The sequence below is a fragment of the Nycticebus coucang genome, chromosome 8, assembly GCF_027406575.1.
Source record: "Nycticebus coucang isolate mNycCou1 chromosome 8, mNycCou1.pri, whole genome shotgun sequence".
NCBI classification, from domain to species: domain Eukaryota; kingdom Metazoa; phylum Chordata; class Mammalia; order Primates; family Lorisidae; genus Nycticebus; species Nycticebus coucang.
This window is the reverse complement of record NC_069787.1, coordinates 18,409,170-18,431,202: the sequence shown is the minus strand read 5'-3', so window position 1 is coordinate 18,431,202 and position 22,033 is coordinate 18,409,170. Positions and strand designations below refer to the sequence as shown.

The following is a 22,033-nucleotide window of genomic DNA, read 5'->3' as shown; positions in this document are numbered from 1 at the left end:
CAGCAATCATGGCTTGTTTTTCATTCCCTAACAGCATCACAGTTGAGGATCTGTGGGTGTAAAACATGTTTTATGAGCAGAAATGTAAATGACTGAGGGATGTGAGATATTTTACTAAACTGCCATTGCTAATCTGATTTAATAGCATCTTAATGGCTCTGGATATTTTGAAGGTTTGACAAGCTTAGCAACTTGGCTCTCAGCCTTAGACCTCGAGCACTGCCAATTCCATTTCAGGTCCATAGGGGCCAAAGGTTTTGGATAGTCATTTGGCTAGCCACTAGGAAGAGTCTGTTAAGGGCTTATTGTGTGTGTTACGCTATGAATAAAAAGACATGATTTCAGTCCCCAGAAACCTAGAGCCTTAAAGAACTCCAAATTCATGAAGGGTAAGATTTATTTTTTCACTGGAGTTGTTGAGTTGAGTTCCAAATGATACATTTATGGTAGAGGGATTGGAAATGAAAGAAGGAAGTAGAGGTGTTTAACCTAGACTAGAGTTGACATGGGGTGTTGTTTTGATCCTGAATTTAACTTACAAATATTCACTGAGTATGTACTGTATACTTGCCACTAGGGATACAGAAAGCTTTCTCTCCCCTCACAGAGTATAGTCTAGTTGAGAAGCCCAATTGCCTGCACTCTGAAGCAAGAGTGGGGCCATCCTGGGGTGAGAGGGTGAGAGTAGAGAATTCAAGCTGATTCAGTGAAGTTTCCACTGCGGTGGGAACTACTATGGGATGGTGAAGGGTACAATGAAATTATATCTATAATCACAGTTTGAGAATAAAGAAACCTGGTCAGGTCTCAGAAATCAGCCCAAGCTCCCATGAAAAATTAGACAGCCCTTGGACAACCAATTTAAAAAAAATTTCAGGCAGTGGGTACAGTGTTTATTCTTGTTTTTTTTTTTTACATATACATGTATTTATTAGGTTTCCATTTTTTTGCCTTCACAAAATTAAAAAGTCTTAAAATTTAATCATAATAGCAATGTTTAAGATAAGGACTAGAAACAAAAACCTTGTAAAGAACGAACTAACATAAATACATTCATAAAAGTAATCAGATAATTGCTACATCAAAATATTAAGAAATAATAATAGTAATAATAATAATGCAAAGAAAGTAACATTCACATTGTCAAATAAAAGTATGTCTATGATAGAATGCTTTCACTCTGAGATTCAGTATGGAGTCATCAGTTAACTTATTTTTTTTTAAGTCTCAAAAAATAGACAACTAATATTTATAAATAAAAGTAAAAGATGATTTTGAAAAATAGATCATGCCAAATCTTATAGACAATAGAAAAAGAAGAAATACTTCAAAATCATTCTACTTGATCTGGCTACACCTGATATTAAAATTGGAGAAAATATATTATCACAAAGGGGAAATTATAAACATGTCACTTAGAAATGAGGATAAGGGTACAGTATTCGTTTAAGCCAGGAATTGGCAAACTCCCTCCCACAGGCCAAGTCTTGCCCATAGCATATTTCTGTAAATAAAATTCAAAATTTTCCCTAGAGAAACGTTGAGTATTCTTGGTTACTTTTTTAGATACTCTACCATTGTTGTTGCTACTATACATAATATCTTATTTTTACTCACATTCTCTAGTTATTGCTAATGTACAGAAATTCTAGTATTCTTTGTTTTCCCTTTTTTTTTTTTTTTTGAGATAGCGTCTTGCTTTGTCCACCGTTGGTAGAGTGCTATGGAGTCATAGCTCACAGCAACCTCAAACTCTTAGGCTCAAGTGATCCTCTTGCCTCAGCCTCCTGACTAGCTGGGGCTACAGGCACCCGCCGCAACGCCTGGCTATTTTTAGAGACTGGATCTTGCTCTAGCTCAGTCTGGTCTTGAACTCAGGAGCTAAAGCAATCCGCTGGCCTGAGCCTGTCAGAGTACCAGGATTACAGGTGTGAGCCACCACGCCTGACAGATTACTAGTATTCTTATAAGTGATTCAGTATCTGGGAAGTTTGATGAAGTTTCTTATTAGTTCTAGTAGTTATTCTGTTGGTTCTATTGCTCCAAAACTTTGCTTTCTTCTGTATTTCCTCTAAGCCAGAGATCAGCCAACCTGGGCTCATGTTTCTGTCACCTGTTCTTGGCAGTAAAGTTTTATTGGCTCACAGACAGTCATGTTTGTTTACCTTTTGTCTAGAGTTGCTTTCCAGATACAGTGGCAGAGTTTAATAGTAACAGAAAACATATTGCTCAAAAAGTCTAAATAAAATCCTTGCTATCTGGCCTTTCATGGGAAAACTTTGTTGATTCCCAACAACATGATAATATCTTTAAGTATGTAAAGACTGTTAATTAAAAAATTTGATCTTCGTGGCTCCAGAGACTTTAACTAGACCAACACATACAGAGGGAGAGAGAATGTTTGGTTCAACACGATACAAAGAACGTTTTAGCAGAATGAATACAGGGCTACTTTCTCAGAGGAACGTAGAAGTTGGCTTAACAGATGACCTTATAATTAATTGCTCAAGTTAGAAACTATTAGCAAATTAATTGAGGAATTCAGATAAACCAGCCACTGTTCCAGGCAAGCAAAAATATATGATTATTTTGCCTTTATTTGAGACACTCTTCTGGGAAAAGGTTATAGCTGCATTTTAATTATGAAAAAGGAAAGAAAGAGACGCAGATTTGATGGAAGTCAAATGACATGATTTGTTTTCATCTCTCGCAGGTTTCTGAGGTCACCTGAAAACTCCAAGAGGTGACATGTAACCTCAAGTTACCTTTGAGTAGCAGGGAGGTTCTTGTTTGGACAGGTGTTGCCCCGAACTCAGTGGGAATTCACCTACTGGAAATAGCAACAGTAGAAAAGATTGCTTGGAACATTCCACTAGAGTTCATTGTCTCCTTCAGCCCAGGAAAAAATATCTCTTTTTAAAAAGGGAAAAATGGGGAAAAAAATACTAATAAAACACCTTCAAAGGGAGGAAAATGGTAAACTCAGACAAGGGGAATTTGTATGACTGATAAGATATTTCCGAGTATTTTTAGACTAATGGAATACACATCATCTGACTTGTGGGAAATTTTCATAAAATAACTTTTGCAACTTTTTTCCAGTAGAAAAAAAATCCATCCTGCTCCGTGGAAGTTGGTAAACATCCCTTCTGTGGTTTAATTTAGCAAGCACAGATTCCAGCTAAGGCAAGTGTTGGCAAAATCTTACAGCATGCAACTCTGCAAACTAGCCTCCTTCTGCCAACACAGTGCCCTGCAAATTGTACTTAAACAAGGATGTTGTCTGGCTGAGTTCTCTTTCATATTCTAAAAACTGCCAATTGTTTTGTTAATATATGTTCCTAGAGACATCAGCATCAACCTTAATAATTCCCCAGATTTTGAAAGGGGTATGATTCCCATAAGGTCATGTACTGAATACAGCCTCCTGATGGACCTTGCCCAGGTGGGAGTCCATTACCAGCGCTCTCCTATTACTAGCCCACAATACACACTTACTAATGTTAGATGGAACTTGTTGCTTTTGTTCATAGTTGGGAATATGGTTCTCAAAGTGTGTTTATCAGAACAACAGCATCAGCATATGTTTACATGGATGGAGCTGGAACATATTCTTCTTAGTAAAGTATCTCAAGAATGGAAGAAAAAGTATCCAATGTACTCAGCCCTACTATGAAACTAATTTATGGCTTTCATATGAAAGCTATAACCCAGTTATAACCTAAGAATATAGATAAGGGGAGAGGGAGGGGAGCGAGGGGGAGGATGGGCGGAGGGAGGGTGATTAGTGGGATTACACCTATGGTGCATCTTACAAGGGTATGTGTGAAACTTAGTAAATGTAGAATATAAATGTCTTAACGCAATAACTAAGAAAATGCCAGGAAGGCTATGTTAACCAATGTAATGAAAATGTGTCAAACTGTTTATAAAACCAGTGTATGGCGCCCCATGATGGCATTAATGTACACAGCTATGATTTTATAATAAAAAAATAAAATAAAAAAGAAATGCAAATTCAGCTAGTCCAGTGGCTCACACCTATAATCCTAGCACTCTAGGAGGCCCAGGCAGGTGGATTGCTTGAGCTCAGGCGTTCAAGACCAGCCAGAGCAAGAGTGAGACTCCATCTCTACTAAAAATAAGAAAAACTAGCAAGGAATCATGGCAGGCACCTATAGTCCCAACTAGTCAGGAGGTTGAGGCAAGGGCATCGCTTGAGCCCAAGAGTTGGAGGTTGCTGTAGTTTTGACAACGTGGTACTCTAGCCATGGCAACAGAGTGAGACCATCAAAAAAAAAAAGAAAGAAGAAAAGAAATGCAAATTCTTAGGCACTATCTCAACTTAGTAAATCAGAAACTTAGCCCTCCAATTGACTTAAAGTTTGAGAACCACTGCTTTAGGAAAAAATACCTAGGAATTTCTAGCCATGTCCTCTTCATGAAGTCAACTCTTTCAGTTAGTTAGTCGACAATGAGTCATTGCCTGCATCAGCCATGTGACTGTGCAATGCACTGAGAAAGAGTAGCCTGTAACTATCGTGAAGATAAGAATTGAGGCTGTTTTATCCACAGTATGCCCCCACTGGCAGGCACAATTTATGGCTTATGCTTTGTATTAAGTAAATATTTATTGAGTTAATTTATTGGAATATGAATAAATCTAAGCCTCTGCTTTCTAAAAAATTTGATGTATAAATTTCAAGTGCTGTAACTTTCATTATTATAGTGGCTCTTTTATTCCAAAGAATAGAAAACACAGACAACACATTTCAATTAATTAAAACATTTTTTTTTTACTTTATGTGTAAGATTATAAGTGTCTATTTAGAAGTGAAAGGAAGTGTTGTTTCTATAGGCAAATCAGATATTTCGTGCAGCAGAAAGTGAGTATGGCTGAGTTTATCTACTCTGGTTAAAGTGATGAATGTGCTCCACACTTCCGCTCTACCTTGGTTGTGTAGCCATGGCTAGGCCTTTACATCTTCTACTTGCTTAAATAGTTTGATGATGGAAAAAGGGTTCTGGAGCAATTTCGTCTACGGCCTTACTCTTTTAGCCTAATCATTCTGTAAATCCTCAGAGCAGCTGTATGCCAATTAATTTTAAGAGTGTTCAGGTGGTTGGAGGAATGGCTTTAACGATGCACTGTTTTCAGGGGACTTTTGTTTCTCAAAAAACAAAACAGGCAACAAAGCTCTTAAATTTAACACAGAATGTCATGGCCAAAATAGTAAAATAACAATATAGCCTGTGCCAGATGTAACCAATTAAATGAAACAGTTCACAGGTGTTCAAAAAAAATGTTCATAATATAGCTGAAGAAAATTGCTTCCCTCATTTTTATGATTTTAATAATAGGACAATCTTTATATACAATGAAAATCCTTAAATGCCATTCTGTCTCTGATCCGTCTCCTTCTGTACTGTAACTTCTGTCATATACACTGTTGATACTGATGACTCGTTATTCATATTGCCATGTCCATAAATTTGGATCACTGTATCTCAACCCAGAAATCACTCCAGATGACCAGATTAACAGCCTATACACAACATTTTAGGAAAAGGTGATCTTAGTGGAGTAAACTTGTGCTAGAAGCCACGATACTTAATAAATAACATCCAGCATGGAAAGAAGTACTTGTTTGATTAAATGACCATTACCTATCACAGTATAAAGACCTCCAATATTCCTATATCTTTTCTTCCTTTCTACAAATTCCTACTCATATATTTTTCCCATATTCCTAGTACTAGACTGGTATTTGTGAGAGATACAGAAAAAAATAGAAGGATTTACACTCCCTAAGCAGGTAGGGATACAAAAGAGGAGACACCATATATACAAAGAGCTATAAAGGTGACACAAAAAGATAATACTCTTCAAGAGGTGCCTTAAAGTTTACAGGTACAATGTTTTATGTCAGTAGTTATTTACTGAATTTCTATCAAGTTAAGGGTCTGAAATAGAAGTTAGGGATATGACTCGGCAAAAGACACATTATTTGGTGTTATAGGTTTTACCATCTGTTCGCAAGACAAATGCTAAACACACGAACCCATGAGTGGATTATTCTTTGAGATAAGTAACATGAGGAAACCCTATCCAAATGAGAAATACGGTAAGGGCCTATTTTAGACAGGATGATCAGACACTATTGCTCTTAGGTGGCATCAGTTTAGCTGAGGCACAAGAGTCACCATGTAAAAGTTGTGGGAAACAGAAGAGAAGTAAAAACATGTCCACACAAAAACTTGCATGTAAATATTCATCGAAGAATTATTGGTGATAGCTAGAAGTAAAGCCACTGGAGCATACATCAGCTGGTGAGTTGTGTCCCCTGGAAAGGTAAGTTGAAGTCCTAATGCCCAAACCCTCGGAAAATGACCTTGTCTGAAAGTAGAGTGATTGTAGATATAATTAGTGAAGAGATGATAGGAGAGAAGGATGGGCCCTTAATCCAATGTGACTAGGGTCTTTCTAAAAGGACAGTGATTCCAGGACACACTGAGAGAATGCCGTGTGACAGCAGAGGCAGATGGACTGACACAGCCAAGAGGCAAGGAAGACCAAATGCTGAAGAGCCACCACCAGGAGCTAGAAAGAGGCAACGAAGGAAGGGTTCTCCCCAAGTCCAAGAGAAGGCATGGCCTGGTCAACACTTTTCTTTATGACTTCTAGCCTCTAGAACTGTGAGAGAGTAAATTTCTTTTTTTTTTTTTTTTTGTAGAGACAGAGTCTCACTTTGCCACCCTTAGTAGAGTGCCATGATGTCACAGGACTCACAGCAACCTCCAGCTCTTGGGCTTTTGCGATTCTCCTGCCGCAACCTCCCGAACAGCTGGGACTACAGGCGCCCGCCACAATTCCTGGCTATTTTTTGGTTGCAGTTCAGCCGGGGCTGGGTTTGAACCCGCCACCCTCAGTATATGGAGCTGGCGCCCTACTTACTGAGCCAAAATGCTTAGGCACTTTGTGTTACTTTGTTACAGCATTCCTAGGAAGTGAATACAGCCTGCAGATAGATAGACATAGATAGAACCTGCTATATCCAGGCAGTGGAACACTGTTTTTGCAATAAAAGAAACAAATCACTGGTACATTCTATAATGTGAATGAACCTTGCAAACATTATGCCAAGTGAAAGAAGCCAGAGCAAAAAAGACCAATATTGTATGATTCTATTCACATGAAATATCCAGAAAGGACAAATATGTGTGGACAGAAAGCAGATTAGAGCTTGCCTGAGGCTGGGACTGGTAACAGGCATGAACTATAAACAGCTATGAAGGATCTTAGTGGGGTGACAGAAATGCCTAAAACTGGATTGTGCTGATGGTTGCACAACTCAGCGAATTTGCTAAAAATCATATCGGCTTATACACTTAAAACTGGTGAACTTTTTGGTATGTAAATTCTACCTAAAAAATGTTGTTTTTAAAAAATAATATGGGAAACAGTGAGACTCTGAGGCAGGAAGGGTTTTGATGCTCTCTGGTCATTTAAAGACCACTGCAGACTGGAAGATAGGGCATGGTGGGCAGAGGGGGCAACAGTAAGCTGGTAAAGGATCCTGGGAAGGGGGGCTTTCAGGCTGGGCCTTAGGATTTGAGGATGAGGGGTAACAGTTCAGGGATCTGGGACATTGCATCTCTGCATTGCCAGTCATATTTCAGTTCCTCAGAACAAGGTTGTGTAAGATATAGTTTCTCCTTGATGTTATTTTCATGACTGGACCACAGAGACACAATCTATATGTGATGTTTTTAGAAAGATGGAGGCTGGGGGGAAACCAAATCACTTCTAAGACATCCTTGCCCCTTGTATTATTGTCTTAACTCCCCACAGCACATGATACTCTGCAATGCAGACTCCGTGTATCTTAATTTCCTGGGAGGATGAAAGATGTCTTTCTCTCAAGGCAGTTCTTTTTTTAATTAACACTGCTCTCAGATTTTACAGCCACATACCCAGCACTAAAAGGTGTTAACTTTCTGGCTGCACTCAGAGTCATACTACTGGTATTTATGGGATGATGATTCACCTGTCTGGGCTGTTTGGTAGGAAGTTCGGCAGCTGTGTGTTGTTAGAATGCACTCCATCCTTACAGGGCTAGTTTTGTGCAAATGCTCAACACAAGGCAAACCCAACCAAAGGTGAGAGAATGATTTTGTTTCTGAACATTGCAAGCATGGATTCTGCCAGTGTATTTTCACTGGCAGAATCCAGTGTTTAACAGTGTTACTCATTGCAGTGGTGAGAAGCACAGGAAGTCTTCACCTCTGCAAGGCTAAGCATCGCTTCCCGCATAGGTTGCTGGCTATGGGTCTTCTCTTCAGAAACGTATGCCTTCATTAGGGAACTAGGACCGAGATTAACTAGGCCACTGAATTAAATCATATCAAAGGTCTCTTCCAAATCCAACACTCCTGTCATTCTAGGGGAGGGGAAAAAAAAAAACAATTTTGTTCAGATTTGGACTTTTGACAACGTACCTCACAAGACACCTTGCTTGACTGTAAATAAAGTCATCTGAAACTCAGGGTCAGTTCCTTTTTTTTTTTTTTTCACAGTTTGAGGAGATACTCTGAATGCATCACAAACTCTGAAACACAGGAGGTAAAGGTCACCTCTGTAAAATGAGTGAAATCGTTTCTCTTGATTATTGTACATTTTTCCATCCATTCCTTATTCCTTTTTTCCTGAGGTTCAATCTCTCTTTTCTCTGACTATGGGAAAGATGAGATGAAATGGAGAGTCCTGTCTTTTCATAGGAAGCTAGGTAATTCCAAACTCTTTTTGACACAGGTGAATCAGAGATCATAGAAAATGACTGGAGATTGAATACAAATAAATGTATTACAACAATTAGAGCAATGGTAGATGGGGTCAGTAACGTGCTGATGAGAAATCGTTGATAAGTAGTTAGGGATAAACCATGGACTTTGTTTTCTGGGCTGTGTTTCCTTGGCCATAATTGTACATTTTCCAGGATATGGAAAAATTGGGAGAATATGACCATTAAGATAAGTGTGCCATTGGCAAGGTAGGTATAACTTAAAGGTTGTTTTCTGGAGTTGTTTCCCATTATTATTTTTTCATTATTCAAGAATATAATAAAACTACAGGGGTATGATGTTACCTCAGGTATACTAATTTAGGATTAATTCAAATTGGCCTTGGAAATGAAAGTAAAAATTGTGGCTACAGAATGATCACTCAGATCATTGTGTTTTTTTAATATTTAGACATAATAAAGTATGCAAGTATTTTTAAAAGAACTTTTAAATATTATAGCTTTTTCTGCAGTATACGTCCAAGAAGAAAATTTATTTGATTTTCCAGGTGATAAGGACTTTATCCTCTTCTCCTTTTTTCCCCCATGACTACCTTGACATATGTTTTTGAGAAGGGAAGCTGTGTGCATGAAGAATTTAATCCTAGGCAGATGGTGTAGCGCTGTGATACAAATTCTTCGGTAGCAGTAACTGGGGGAAGGGCCACAATTCATGGCCATTAAAGAGGGGACCTGCTTTTTTTTTTTTTTTTTTTTTTTTTGTAGAGACAGAGTCTCACTTTATGGCCCTCGGTAGAGTGCCGTGGCCTCACACAGCTCACAGCAACCTCCAACTCCTGGGCTTAAGCGATTCTCTTGCCTCAGCCTCCCGAGTAGCTGGGACTACAGGCGCCCGCCACAACGCCCGGCTATTTTTTGGTTGCAGTTCGGCCGAGGCCGGGTTTGAACCCGCCACCCTCGGTATATGGGGCCGGCGCCTTACCGACTGAGCCACAGGCGCCGCCCGAGGGGACCTGCTTTAAGAGAAGGAATTAATTGTGCCGTAATGTTATAGAGCAACCTCCTACATTAACATAAAAATGCTTATATACATTTGAAAAGAATCTCCCAGGCTTAGCCCCCCATTTGTTTATTCACAGGAGTGATGGGTGAATATGAGCCAAAAATAGAAGTACAGTTCCCAGAAACAGTCCCGACTGCAAAAGGAGCAACGGTGAAGCTGGAATGTTTTGCTTTAGGAAAGTAAGTTCTGGTTTCTCTTCCTCCTCGCCCTCCCGCAGCATGGGCAGGTCCAGAATTTTCCTCACGCTGCTCACAGTGATAGGTCAAGCCTTGCTCTTTGTAATTCTGTGTGTACAACTCCCTATGGAGGGAGGGCGTGTCATGGTGCAAGTGGAATTAGGCTGCCTCGATTGACGTGGTCACAAGGAGAGGAGAACGGGCAATTCTGAAGAAGTATTTTGTTCTGTTGTTATGATCCGTAATGTGCATGCTGTCTAACCCAAGATGACAGGAAAACAATGGCCTTTATTTAAGGTACAATCAAGCCGACTATTTGAAAAAACATGGACTTTCATTCTGGGCCATTTACAGAGGACACGTCAAACATTTCTTGAATTTCTTTTTAAATTGTCAGTCTCTTCTCTGTACTTTGGATTCCCTTCTGCTTTGGCTAGAGATAGGTATGAACTGATATTTTCTAAGAGAGTCTGTTTTGCAGATTTGTCTGACAATTATTTACAATTATATTATTCACTCTAGATTATCTTTGGGAACTAGTTAACCTTTCCATAGAGTGTCTGTCAGGGGGCATAAGGAGAAGGAAAGGTAAATCAGTTGGGATTTTCATTTGCCAGTAGCCAGTAGAAAAGATTTGGCCTAAACAGAAATAAAATGTCATCTCAAGTGAGAATTTTTACACCTGTGATTTTTAATGATCCATGTCAGTCTCAACCCTCATCCCCATCTGTCCAGCTGACCCATTACCAAATCCCTGTCTTTATCCTAGGCCCAAATGTTGACCAAGGAAGTAACACGGATGCCTGCCCAATCCTTGTGTCAGCGTGTAATCTGTTTTCCCTCTGTTTTGCATTTTATAGCATAGAGGAAAGATGCTCCTTTTTTCATTTTATTATCAGCTCTGATAGAAAGGTTGTTTTGGTTTCCATGTGTTTTCAAGTCATGGCAACATAAACTATAGCAGTATCTTTACTTTGGTACAGTGCAGTACAATGGTCATGTTTTATGTCCTGAAAACTTAACCACGTTAAATAAATTATGACATGGCTATAGAATTGAACACTATACGGACATCAAGAGTGAAGTCGTAAAACAACATGTAAGGCAAAGAAAATCCCCATGATTTATTGCTATGAGAAAAAAAGCAGATTGAAAACAGTATAATAGGGTCATTTTTTAAAATTTTCTTGCATCTGTGTATGCATAAGTATTTGTCTGTGTATGCATAAAATCCATCAGGAAGGGCAAAAGCAGGTGACTGCATAGTCTAGGTACATATTGGTGAACTTTGCAAGGAGATATCTTAGAAAATCTTCTGTGGATAAATGGAGCAAAATTCATATTGTTCACTCTTCAAAGGGGGCTGTGAATTAAACTCTATTCACGCTGCTCGAATGGCACTAGAATAAAAACAAAAGACACAAATTGGGCTCCTCAGTCTACACAGAAATGTTTGGGTATGTACTTCCTGCTCTGAAAGGCATCATGATGGCCCACTTAAGAGCAGAAAGACTATGTCTAAGTACAGTTATTTTTAAAAGGCGTGTATTAAGTGTATATTTCACTAGATGTAAAGACGCCCGTAATGTGTTTTCGATAGAGCCCTTTCTGTGTTTTGAGTTAATGTCTGTCTAATGAACTTAAATTCTTCCAAAACAAGTAAAGTAGAGTTGATGGATTTAATGTTTTAAATACCATCTCAGGTTTTCCAAAGAAGATTAGCAAGTCTTTAGTCTAATTGCTTATCTGTGTGTGGTTTTGTGAAAAATAAATAAGTAAATAATTGTATCCTCTGGTAGGAAGCCACACTCATAAAAGCTGTGGTTAGCTCGCTAAGCCATTGATTTGCAGACTCAGTGATGCCCCTTGCAATTTCAGATGTGTTCTAAGCAGTTCTGCAGCAGGATGATAGGTGCCTTGAGAAAACGTAAAGACCCCACGGGATGCTTCTTTCTTTATTTCACTATTTTAAGTAAAGTCTCCTCGTGGACTCCTGTCAGTTTGCATGGTTCTCCATATATAAATACATAAGTAACAGCAAGAAGGATAACCATGTTGTCAAAGCAGTGCACCTTGAGTGAACTCTTCCTCTACGTCAACAATTAGGTAGTATCTCCCAAGTTGTGTGAGCTTTTTATTTATACTGTCATTTATTCATTACTTGGGTTTTTCTCATAGTAAGCTGCTTGCATTGTAGGCACAGAAGATTTTTTTTTTTTTTTATTCAGTTTTTTGGCCGGGGCTGAGTTTGAACCCGCCACCTCTGGCATATGGGGCCGGTGCCCTACTCCTTTGAGTCACAGGCGCTGCCCAGCACAGAAGATTTTTAAAAATCTATTGTTTCTATTGTCTAGTGCTGCAAAATGAACTTAGAACAACCAACCAACATTTTATTATATCTCACAATTTGCATGTTAATCAGGCAAGGCTTGGCAGGGTGGCTCTCTTGCTTTATGTGGTATCACTTGATATTCAGCCAACAGATGAGTTGGTCTAGGAAGCTCATGAGAGTCTTGCATTTCGGGTGTTTTGGTGGGAATGTAGGAAGGCTGATCTCACTGGGACTGTCAACTGGGAACCTTCTTTAAAAGAGCCTCTCCTGCATCACAGTCTCAAGATATTCATACTTGTGGTAGGAAAGCTCAGGACTCCCAAGGGAGCATGTTCCAAGAGACAGAAAATACATGCTGCCAGCTTCTTAACTCTAGTGATGCATCACTTCTGCCTTATTTTATAATGTTAGCTAAGGTAATCAAAAAACTCACGAGAAGAGGCAGCAGAGACCTCATCTCAATGGGAGGAAAGTGAAAGAACTTACAGCCATTTTTAATTACCACAAATGCACATGAACATTTCTATTTTCATATTGAAGATTTAGAAAAACATATATTGAAAAAATATAATAAGCATATAAAAATCTGTTCTCATTTAAATGATAATACTATACTGGTGATAGACCACCTTGCTTAAAGTTAATAAAAATTATCTGATTTTAAGAAAAATATGAAATAAATAATAGTACTAGTGGTATGGGATATAGTTAAAATCACAATAGTGACACAGAAATGAATGAAGTCTGGGAAACACTGCCTCAAGTGAGCTTCTATGTTTAGAACCAAGAAGAAAGGGGTTAGGAGCATAGGTTCAAATAAAAGACATGCTTTCCTATAATGTGATTCCCTCCTTTTCATTCTTGCTATCAGCCCAGTACCGACTATTACCTGGAGAAGAGCTGATAGCAAGCCGATAGCAAGGAAAGCCAGAAGACACAAGTCCAATGGGATTCTCGAAATTCCTAATTTTCAGCAGGAAGATGCTGGTTTATATGAATGTGTGGCTGAAAATTCCAGAGGGAAGAATGTAGCAAGGGGACAGCTAACTTTTTATGGTAAGTTTGTGGTTCCAATTTATCATTTGTAGTACTACAGAACTTCTTGGTATTAAACAACCCTTGGTTTGCTACACAATTAACATTCCCTGGATGATGCTGAATGTGGAGAGTGAGGGTGGGGCCAAGGATGTTGATGAAGCAGAGAGGAAGAAATTAGGCTGATGTGTTTGGGAGGTGAGTATTAGTGCGAACACACTTGCAAAGATGTCTGTTTTTCTTCTTCCCATCAAGCTGTTAACCTGACACAGGAAACCTTCTGTTATTCCTGCTCCTGATTTATTTTTGTTTAAAGCTCTATGCTTTTCTTTGTTAGAATTTTGATTTGGGGCTTGTGTTAATCCTTTGTAATTGCTCCTATTTGGTAGCAATTTAATGTAATACTGTGAACATTTTGAAATGCCACTGTCCAAATTTAGTTCCTATCAGAGTGGAACGTGACGAATCTCTCTTACCCCAAAGACATTTTGTGTGCAGCTGCTCCTATTCCAATCAAATCATCAGCATTGATCCAAATATAATATCAATGTAAAAGCTCTAGCACATGGCCATTACTGAGCCCATCTTGGAAACCCTGTTAGGACATTGATTTGAAATCCAGAAAAGAATTTCACTGGATAAGCATTTTGAAAACAAATTGAGTTCTGCCAAATTGGAGCATGCCCACATCCCATCTGTCTGGGATACAGACAATTATCAGATATAGACTGATAATTATTTAGGAAAGGTTTAAATAAACAACAATGCGTATTAAAATGGTAACAGTAGTTCTGTAGGGGCAAATTGTAACACAAGCTTTAAACATTCTTATTGCTCGAAATAACCAATTTACCACAAAGATCTATTCATTCCACCACGTCTTCTTCCAAAGCATTTCCGTTTTAAGATACGGCTGAAGAACTCTGTTCAAATATCGCATAAAGTTTTTTAAAAGCTTGGTTGGGAAAATGGCGGTTCCATTAGTTTGGAGTCAGTGTTTCTGGGTAGAAAACAAAACTTAAAAAAAAAAAAAAAAAAAGGAAAAATCCTTGATTGGATTGAGTATAGAGTTCCACTATCTACCAGTCTGTAGTAACCTCCCCCAGATGACCCTCTGTGGACTTTCATCCTTCTGATGCAGCACATGTGGCCAGAGAGCTCACCGAAGTCTAGAAATACTTCGCTTGATGAGCTCGGCATTAGCTGTTTAAATAAATCTTCACTTCCCTTTAATCATTCAATTTTTTTTTAATAATAATAAAGGACTAACTACTCCTGCCAAATGATAGACTTTTAATATTTGATATGTTTCTTAAACTGTGGCTGCGGCTATCTTATTTGATTGGTTGAAAAGCCGAGGACACCACACTACATTGACTGGGGAAAACAGAAGAAAGTTGTGGATTTATTCAGTGAGATGTAATTGCTACATATTTTTTAGCAGTTTAGGGTTCATTTTTTCTCATCTGTGTAATAATTACTTTTTTTTCCATGTCAGGGACCGTCTGAAAATATTCAGCCAATGTGTTCTCTTCTTTTCTTAGTTAAGTAGACTTTTCAATACTCTAGTGGTTGTTCCTAAATGTTATTTGAGTTGCTCAACTAATTGAATTAAGTCATTTTCACTGTTCCCTTAAGTGAAATACTTGTTTTCAATAGGTTACAAAGATGTGAAATATTTTTCTAATCAGCGGCTGGCGTAATAGTGCTTTCTAGCGGGTTAGAAGGGCTCTGAACTGGAAATAGAGTGCTCCAGAGTTAACTGGTATGGAGAATCTGCTTTGTCATCCGACCCTAGCCTTGTGAGGGGAAATGTTTTTTCAGAAATCCTGCCCAGGAGATGAAAATCAGGTTCTAACAATATTTCCTTTGTAAATGGAGTTATCTGCAGCCACGCATGGGGGATACCTTCTGCCTTCTGAAGATAACTCTGCTTAACCTCAGTTGTCAGCCGTGCTCGGTGTCAGAGACCCGTCAGATCAGTTGACTTTCCTAGCACTCGGATATTGAATCTATGTTTATCCTTTTGTTTTTCCTCAGGTAGCATATCAGTGACACAGAAATTATCTAATTGTTTTCATTGTCACAGGAGAGCTTAATTATACATAATGCTTGGCTGTCAGTTTCCCCCCCCCTCACTGTTTTTGGTCTAGGTTTTCCCAATGCTGTATTTCCGATTTAAATGAATTATTATAATTAAAATCATTGTGGAGATCACAAAAGGGGAGAAAGTAGCCCCGGTCATTTACCCATAAACATTGTGTCTTTGATGATGAGACAGACTCTTACAACATTAATGTGTGCTATGCTCGGGGATTATAAACCATGAGTTTGAGCTTAGAAACCTGCTTCTCTCTCTCTCTTTTTTTTGGTTCTAAGTTACTGCATTCCATTCATCAATTCCCCACTTCAACAACCGCACATGTGCTCACTCCCATTCAGGCTTGAGAAAATGATAATTTTTTTCTTCCTGTTTTAAAGACATTTCACCTTCTGAAGTCCAGCTGGGCGTGATTCCATTTCTCCTACCTTCCATGTACCTGAGTGATGGAAGGGACTGTGTTCTCACTGTGGCCATGTCTCTAGATTAGTATGTGCTACTCATGTTTGGTGTATATAAAGAACTGAAATAGATTCAAACATAAAATATTTCTACTCTACCACATCTTCCCAAGTTATTTTTGAACTTGTACTTGGCCAGTGTGTTCTTGTTTTAATCTGCTCTTAGAATCTTTGGGGGGAACACTAAAAACTTCCTAAAAATTGATCTATTTTCAAAGATAAATACTATGGGTCTTTATTCCTAAAGGTAGAAATTTTCCAAAATGACTTTTTTTATTATTGTTTGGGATTCATTGAGATGCATTTGTTAGATAAAGTCCCTCTTATATTGGTGTTCCACTCCCAAGTGGTGTGCCATACACCATGTATCCAAAATGACTTTAATATGTTATTTACTTGTTCAACAAATATCATTTTGATTGTGTACCATGTGGAAGGGACTGTTAGTCACTAGGGCTACAAGACAAAGCTCCCTGCCCCTGAGGACCTAACATTTCACTGGATGTTAACAGACAATGTACAATTTAAGCAAATAAATGAACCAGACAATTTTATATTGTAGTAAGACTTATAAGAAACATAATTAGGTTAATATTATTAAAAGTACCTGAGAGCATGGGAAACGCTTCTTATGATAAGGTGGTCAGGAAAACCTTGTCTGAGGATTGGCCTTTGAGCTGAAACCTGAAGGATAAAAATAAGCCAGGCTTTAAAGGGGAAGTATATTCTTAGCAGAATGTAAGGAAATGCAAAGGTCCTGAGGCAGAAAACTACTCCACATGCTGGAGCTGCAGCAAGGAAGGTCAGTGTAACTAAATCACAGTCAGTAAGGGGACAGAGGTTTGATACACGGGAAGGTGACAGACTGTGCAGCACCTTGTAAGCCAGACACAGAAGTTAAGTTTTGGTCTGAGTACAATGGGAAACTATTAGAGGATTTCAAGAAGGAGTGAGACTCTGTTTCATCCACGCTTTTTAAAAGATCACTCTGGTGAAGAGATGATTGGACATCAGGACCAAATGCAGGACCCCAGTGAAGAGGCCATTGCCACTGTCTAGGTGAAGAGACGGAGGTGGCTAGGACTCAATGTAGAAAAAGAAATGGAGATGTTTGAAATATATTTTGGAGTTAGAGCCAATAGGACATTCCATTTCCCTCCCAAAACTACCTAGTTCATGGATGCTGAAACTTACAGAGAAATTAATGTAACTGTTTGAAGTTTACACAATGGGAAGCAGGGCTAGATTCTAAATGATATACAAGAGGTGCTGAAATTTCAATGTGCATCAGAATAACTTGAAACTCTTTTTAAAATGCAGAATGTCGGGCCCTATCCAAGGAGGTTTTGATTTAGTAGGTCCAGAGTGGTACCCAAGAATATGCATTTCTGTTAAGTTCCCAAGTAACACACGTTGCTGTTTTCCAGGGACCACATTGTGAAAACCATTGATCTATGCTTAGGCCATTTCCAAGTGTATAGTGAAGCTGAAATTTTATTACGTGCAAGGGAAGGTGTACTCTGGAAAGCTAACAGCTTGCTGTCCCATCAGGCATTGTAGCCAGTCTACACAGACAAAGTAGAATAAGAGCACTAAGGCAATTATCTTTGACCAAAGAAAAGGGAAATATAAAATGAATTTAATTCACTTGATAATTATTCATCTTTCCAATTCATTGTGTCTCTATAGTCACTTTCTTTTTGCACAAACAAACGGATGGAATTACAGTCATCATTTGGAAGAATGAAGTATGGGCTAAAGAACCTGATATTGAATACCTTTGGTGTAATTTCTTCAATATATAACAGGTGTTATGAGAGTAAAACCGTCTTCATCATTAGGAAATACAATATATGAGCAGTAGACAAGGCTGTATTTCATAGAATCCAATAATCCTTGAGCTGGAAGGAACTCCAGCTTTGATTTTTATAAATAAAAATTTTTTGTAAATAAAAAAATAGGGCCTAGAAATATAAAATAATTTACTCAAGGTTCTACACTGAGAGGGAATCACAGCTATGACAAGAACTGCTCTTTCTGCTACATTATGTGTTACTGGTCCTGCTATTATGACATTTTAATATTGTGGATAGGTAAGGGGGAAAAATCCATCAATTATTCAGATACTCTTTCTGCACATTTTCCACAACCAGTGTCACAAATGAAAACATCGGGATGAACAACTGACTTAATTAACTTTCTGTTTTCTAAATTGATCACCTGACTATTGAGTCCAAAAGAGCTCTTTTCCTCTTCTTCAAATTACATGTCAGACAATATGTCTAGATCTTGTATGTTACAGTCGGTTGGCTCTAAAGGCAAAACTGCAGGCTTGATGACACTGCAAATGGTGTTTGAGTATCTCTAAGGTCATCAGTAAGTGAATACAGAAGCATCTCGCAGCCCAGCATACTAATTCCCCATGGGTATGCTATGTATATGCAATCACTAGATAATATTCAGCCCTGCAAAGAGGCTTAAAGGACAGAATGACCAAAAAATGAACATAGCAGATAAGGTAATTTCACAGTAGAGCAATAGTCTGCTTAATTATCCTAGACAGAACTGATATTGATACCCTCAATTCCCTGAGTTTCCCTTAAGATAAATTCAACAATTTTTGTTTCTTTCTTTCATCTGGTAGTTCTGATAAAATAGGTTACAGCAATTTTTCAAGGGAGCACATTGAGAACATACTGTTCCTAACGGTCAATGGGAATTAATACAGGAGTTACAAGAGCAGAGGTACAAAGTCCTCACCCTGGGAGAAACTTTGAGCCATAAAAGAAAGAGTAACAGCAAAGACAACATACTGAATTTTCAGAACCTCTTGCAATTCAGGTCTCCATCTGTCGTGCCACTGGAGGTAAAATGTTGCTGTTACATTTTTATTCATCAAGGAATATTGCTTAAATTTACTCATGAGAAGTTTTGCTTAAGTGAATTCATTTATTTGAGAATTTCTCTGCTTGTCTAATGTGGGAATTCTCAAACTCTTGCCTTCAGGGCTCCTTTTTACCCTAAAAAATTATTGAATACCTCAAAGAGTTTTTGTTCATGAATGCCACCAAGGTATACCATATTATAAATTGAATCTGAGAATTTAACTTAGTACTTTATTTAAAAATGACAACACCATCAGCACATGTTAACACAACTAACATATTTTAAGAAAACTGTGTTTTCCAAAATAAAAAAAAAAAAATGAATGAGGGGCGGCGCCTGTGGCTCAAAGGAGTAGGGCACCGGCCCCATATGCTGGAGATGGCAGGTTCAAACCCAGCCCCGGCCAAAATTGCAAAAAAAAAATTAATGAGAAGAGTGGCATTGTGTATGTTTTTTTTTTTCACAATTCTTTTAAATGTCTGTTTGAATAGAAGAAAGCAAGATTCTTATATGTGATTTTGTAACCTATCTTCCATGATGTGTTGTTTTGGTTGAAGTATAATATATGAACAATAAAACATAAATGTAGTCTAGTCTGGGGGTAGGGGGAAGGCAGCAAGGGGGAGGGAAGAGGACAATTGGCAGAAGGAGGGAGGGCCTAAGATGGGATCTCACCTAATGTGCACATTGTGAGGTTGTATAACACACCCACTAGGTGAGGGGCTCTTTTACAACTGAAACTTTACTCCGAAAGAGAGAGCAATGTCATCTAAAAATTTGTACCATCAGGGCAGTGCCTGTGGCTCAAGGAATAGGGCACCGGCCCCATATACCAGAGGTAGCAGATTCAAACCCGGCCTCGGCCAAAAAAATAAAAAAAATTTTGTACCTTCATATTAATTTGAAATAAAAAAATGTGAAGAAAATCGGGTCTCATACATGTATAATTGGACTCCCTAAAGGGAACTTGAGAATCTTCAATTGTTCTTAGACTGCTCTTAGAGAATCCTAGATCAAAAAAAAAAAAAAATACATTCCCATTGCCATTGGCAGGAGGGTTAGACATATTTTGAGAGTCTTTGTGGATATTGGAGCCAAGCGGGCCTCTGGGGAATTCAGCCTAGTACGAGCAGATTCAGAGAAACACTGGGTGGAGGCTGAGTGAAGATTTAAAAAGGAAATGTAAATAAATTAATCCCTGTTAGTTTAGAGTCATAGACAGGTTAACCTAGGTATAATCAAATATATAAGTCTTACAGCCTTTTTGAAAGTGAATATATTGCATAATTCATATATTGCATATTCATAATTATATATTATGATTGCATATATTGCATATATGTATTATTGCATAATTCTCAGCACCTCTGGAAATAAAAGACAAAATGTGCAGAAATTGGTTAACAACATATGAATTAAGCCAAAACATAAGGAAACAATGGAATGGATGACACTAAAATTATTATGCTATTTGTGTCAAATGAGCTGTAGATGTTTAGGAGGATTAAAATTGGCAGATCAGCCAGGCTTCGTGGAGGAGGTGCTACTGTAGAGTGAAAAACTGGAGACAGAAGGGAACGTTCCAAAAGGATAAGATGGTGCAAAAAAGATAAGGGGACAGGATCTGGCTTATTGGAACAGAGGATGAAGACCCAGTATTTGACAGGAGCTGTGGGTTTTTATCTTAAAGAGAGAGTAGGCGATACCAGATGGCAGGGGACTTTAAATATTTCCTAAAGATATGAAATAACAGCAATGGCCTCCTCATTTATTTAACATTCATAGCATGTAAAGCTCATTCACAAATCTCATCATTATCTCATACACAGACGCCTTCCTACGTTACATGTATTTTACATATTGGTGAGCACCTATTAATAGAAATATGCCTGTTTTCATCAGGCCTCTAGTGCAACTTCACACAGTTGGTTTTTATATTCTGTCCAGAGTTTATTATTGCTACCTGTATGTGGCTAATGGTTATCATATTGAATGGCACAGTGGAAGGGAACACAGAGGACTGGCTTAGGCCATAGACAAGGAAAGAGTCCTTTGGCCTGTAATATTCCTTCTAAGTTCACCAGCTCCATATTCAAGTTTATTATGGCTCACTGACTAAGACAGATCATACTCTGGGTGATAAAACAATCCATAGCCAATTTTAAGAATTGAAATAGGGCGGCGCCTGTGGCTCAGTGAGTAGGGCACCGGCCCCATGTGCCGAGGGTGGCGGGTTCAAACCCAGCCCCGGCCAAACTGCAACAACAACAAAAAAAAGAATTGAAATAATACAGAGTATATTCTCTGACTATAACAGAATCCAACTAGTAATCAATAATAAAAACATATCTGGAAAACGTCCAACGTTTTTTGTTTGTTTGTTTGTTATTTCAGAGTATTATGGGGGTAATGTTTTGATTACATGGATTGCTTTTGTACTGCTTGAGTCAAGTTACAAATGTGCCCATCACTCAGCTAGTGTACACTGTACCCGTTAAGTATGATTTCTCTCATCTGCTCCCCAGCCTTCCCATCTGCTTGATTTCTATCTGTGCACATGAGTGCTGATTAGTTAGTTCCAACTTGATAGTGAATATATTTTACTATATATTTGATAGTGAATATATCTGAAATATTTGCTTTTCCATTCTTGTACTATTTAACTTAGCAGAATAGTCTCCAGTTTCATCCAGATTGTAGCAAAACATATTAATTAATTTCCATAGTACACACAAAACACAATTTAATCCATGCATGAATTGATGGGACCTTGAGTTGATGCTACAACTTCACAATTGTGAAATATGCTGCAATAAACATTCTAGTCCAAGTGTCTTTTTGAGAAGATACAGACCAAATGGAACAGAACAGAGAACCCAAATATAAAACCATCCACGTATTTCCATATCATCGTGACAAAGCAGAAAGCAATACACACTGGGAGAAAGAATCCCTATTAAATAAATGGTGCTGGGAAAATTGTATCCCCACAAGTTTAAGATTGAAACAGGATCTATCTCTCACCACTCACAAAAATTAATTCAAGATGGATAACAGACCTAAATCTAAGACATGAATCCATGAGAATTCTAGAAGAAAATGTTGGAAAACTCTTCTAGATAACCAGCTGAGGCAAAGAATTATATTAAGACCACAAGGAAAATCATAGAAACAACAA

General features: G+C 38.2%; 1 protein-coding gene across 1 annotated transcript in view; it reads left to right on the top strand.

Moving 5' to 3' along the window:
- CNTN4 (contactin 4) overlaps nucleotides 1-22,033 on the top strand; it is a 365,224-nt gene that overhangs the window by 149,053 nt on the left and 194,138 nt on the right. The window contains 2 exon segments of the mRNA XM_053598811.1: nucleotides 9,941-10,043; nucleotides 13,244-13,428. Coding sequence (XP_053454786.1) covers nucleotides 9,941-10,043; nucleotides 13,244-13,428 — 288 coding nt within the window.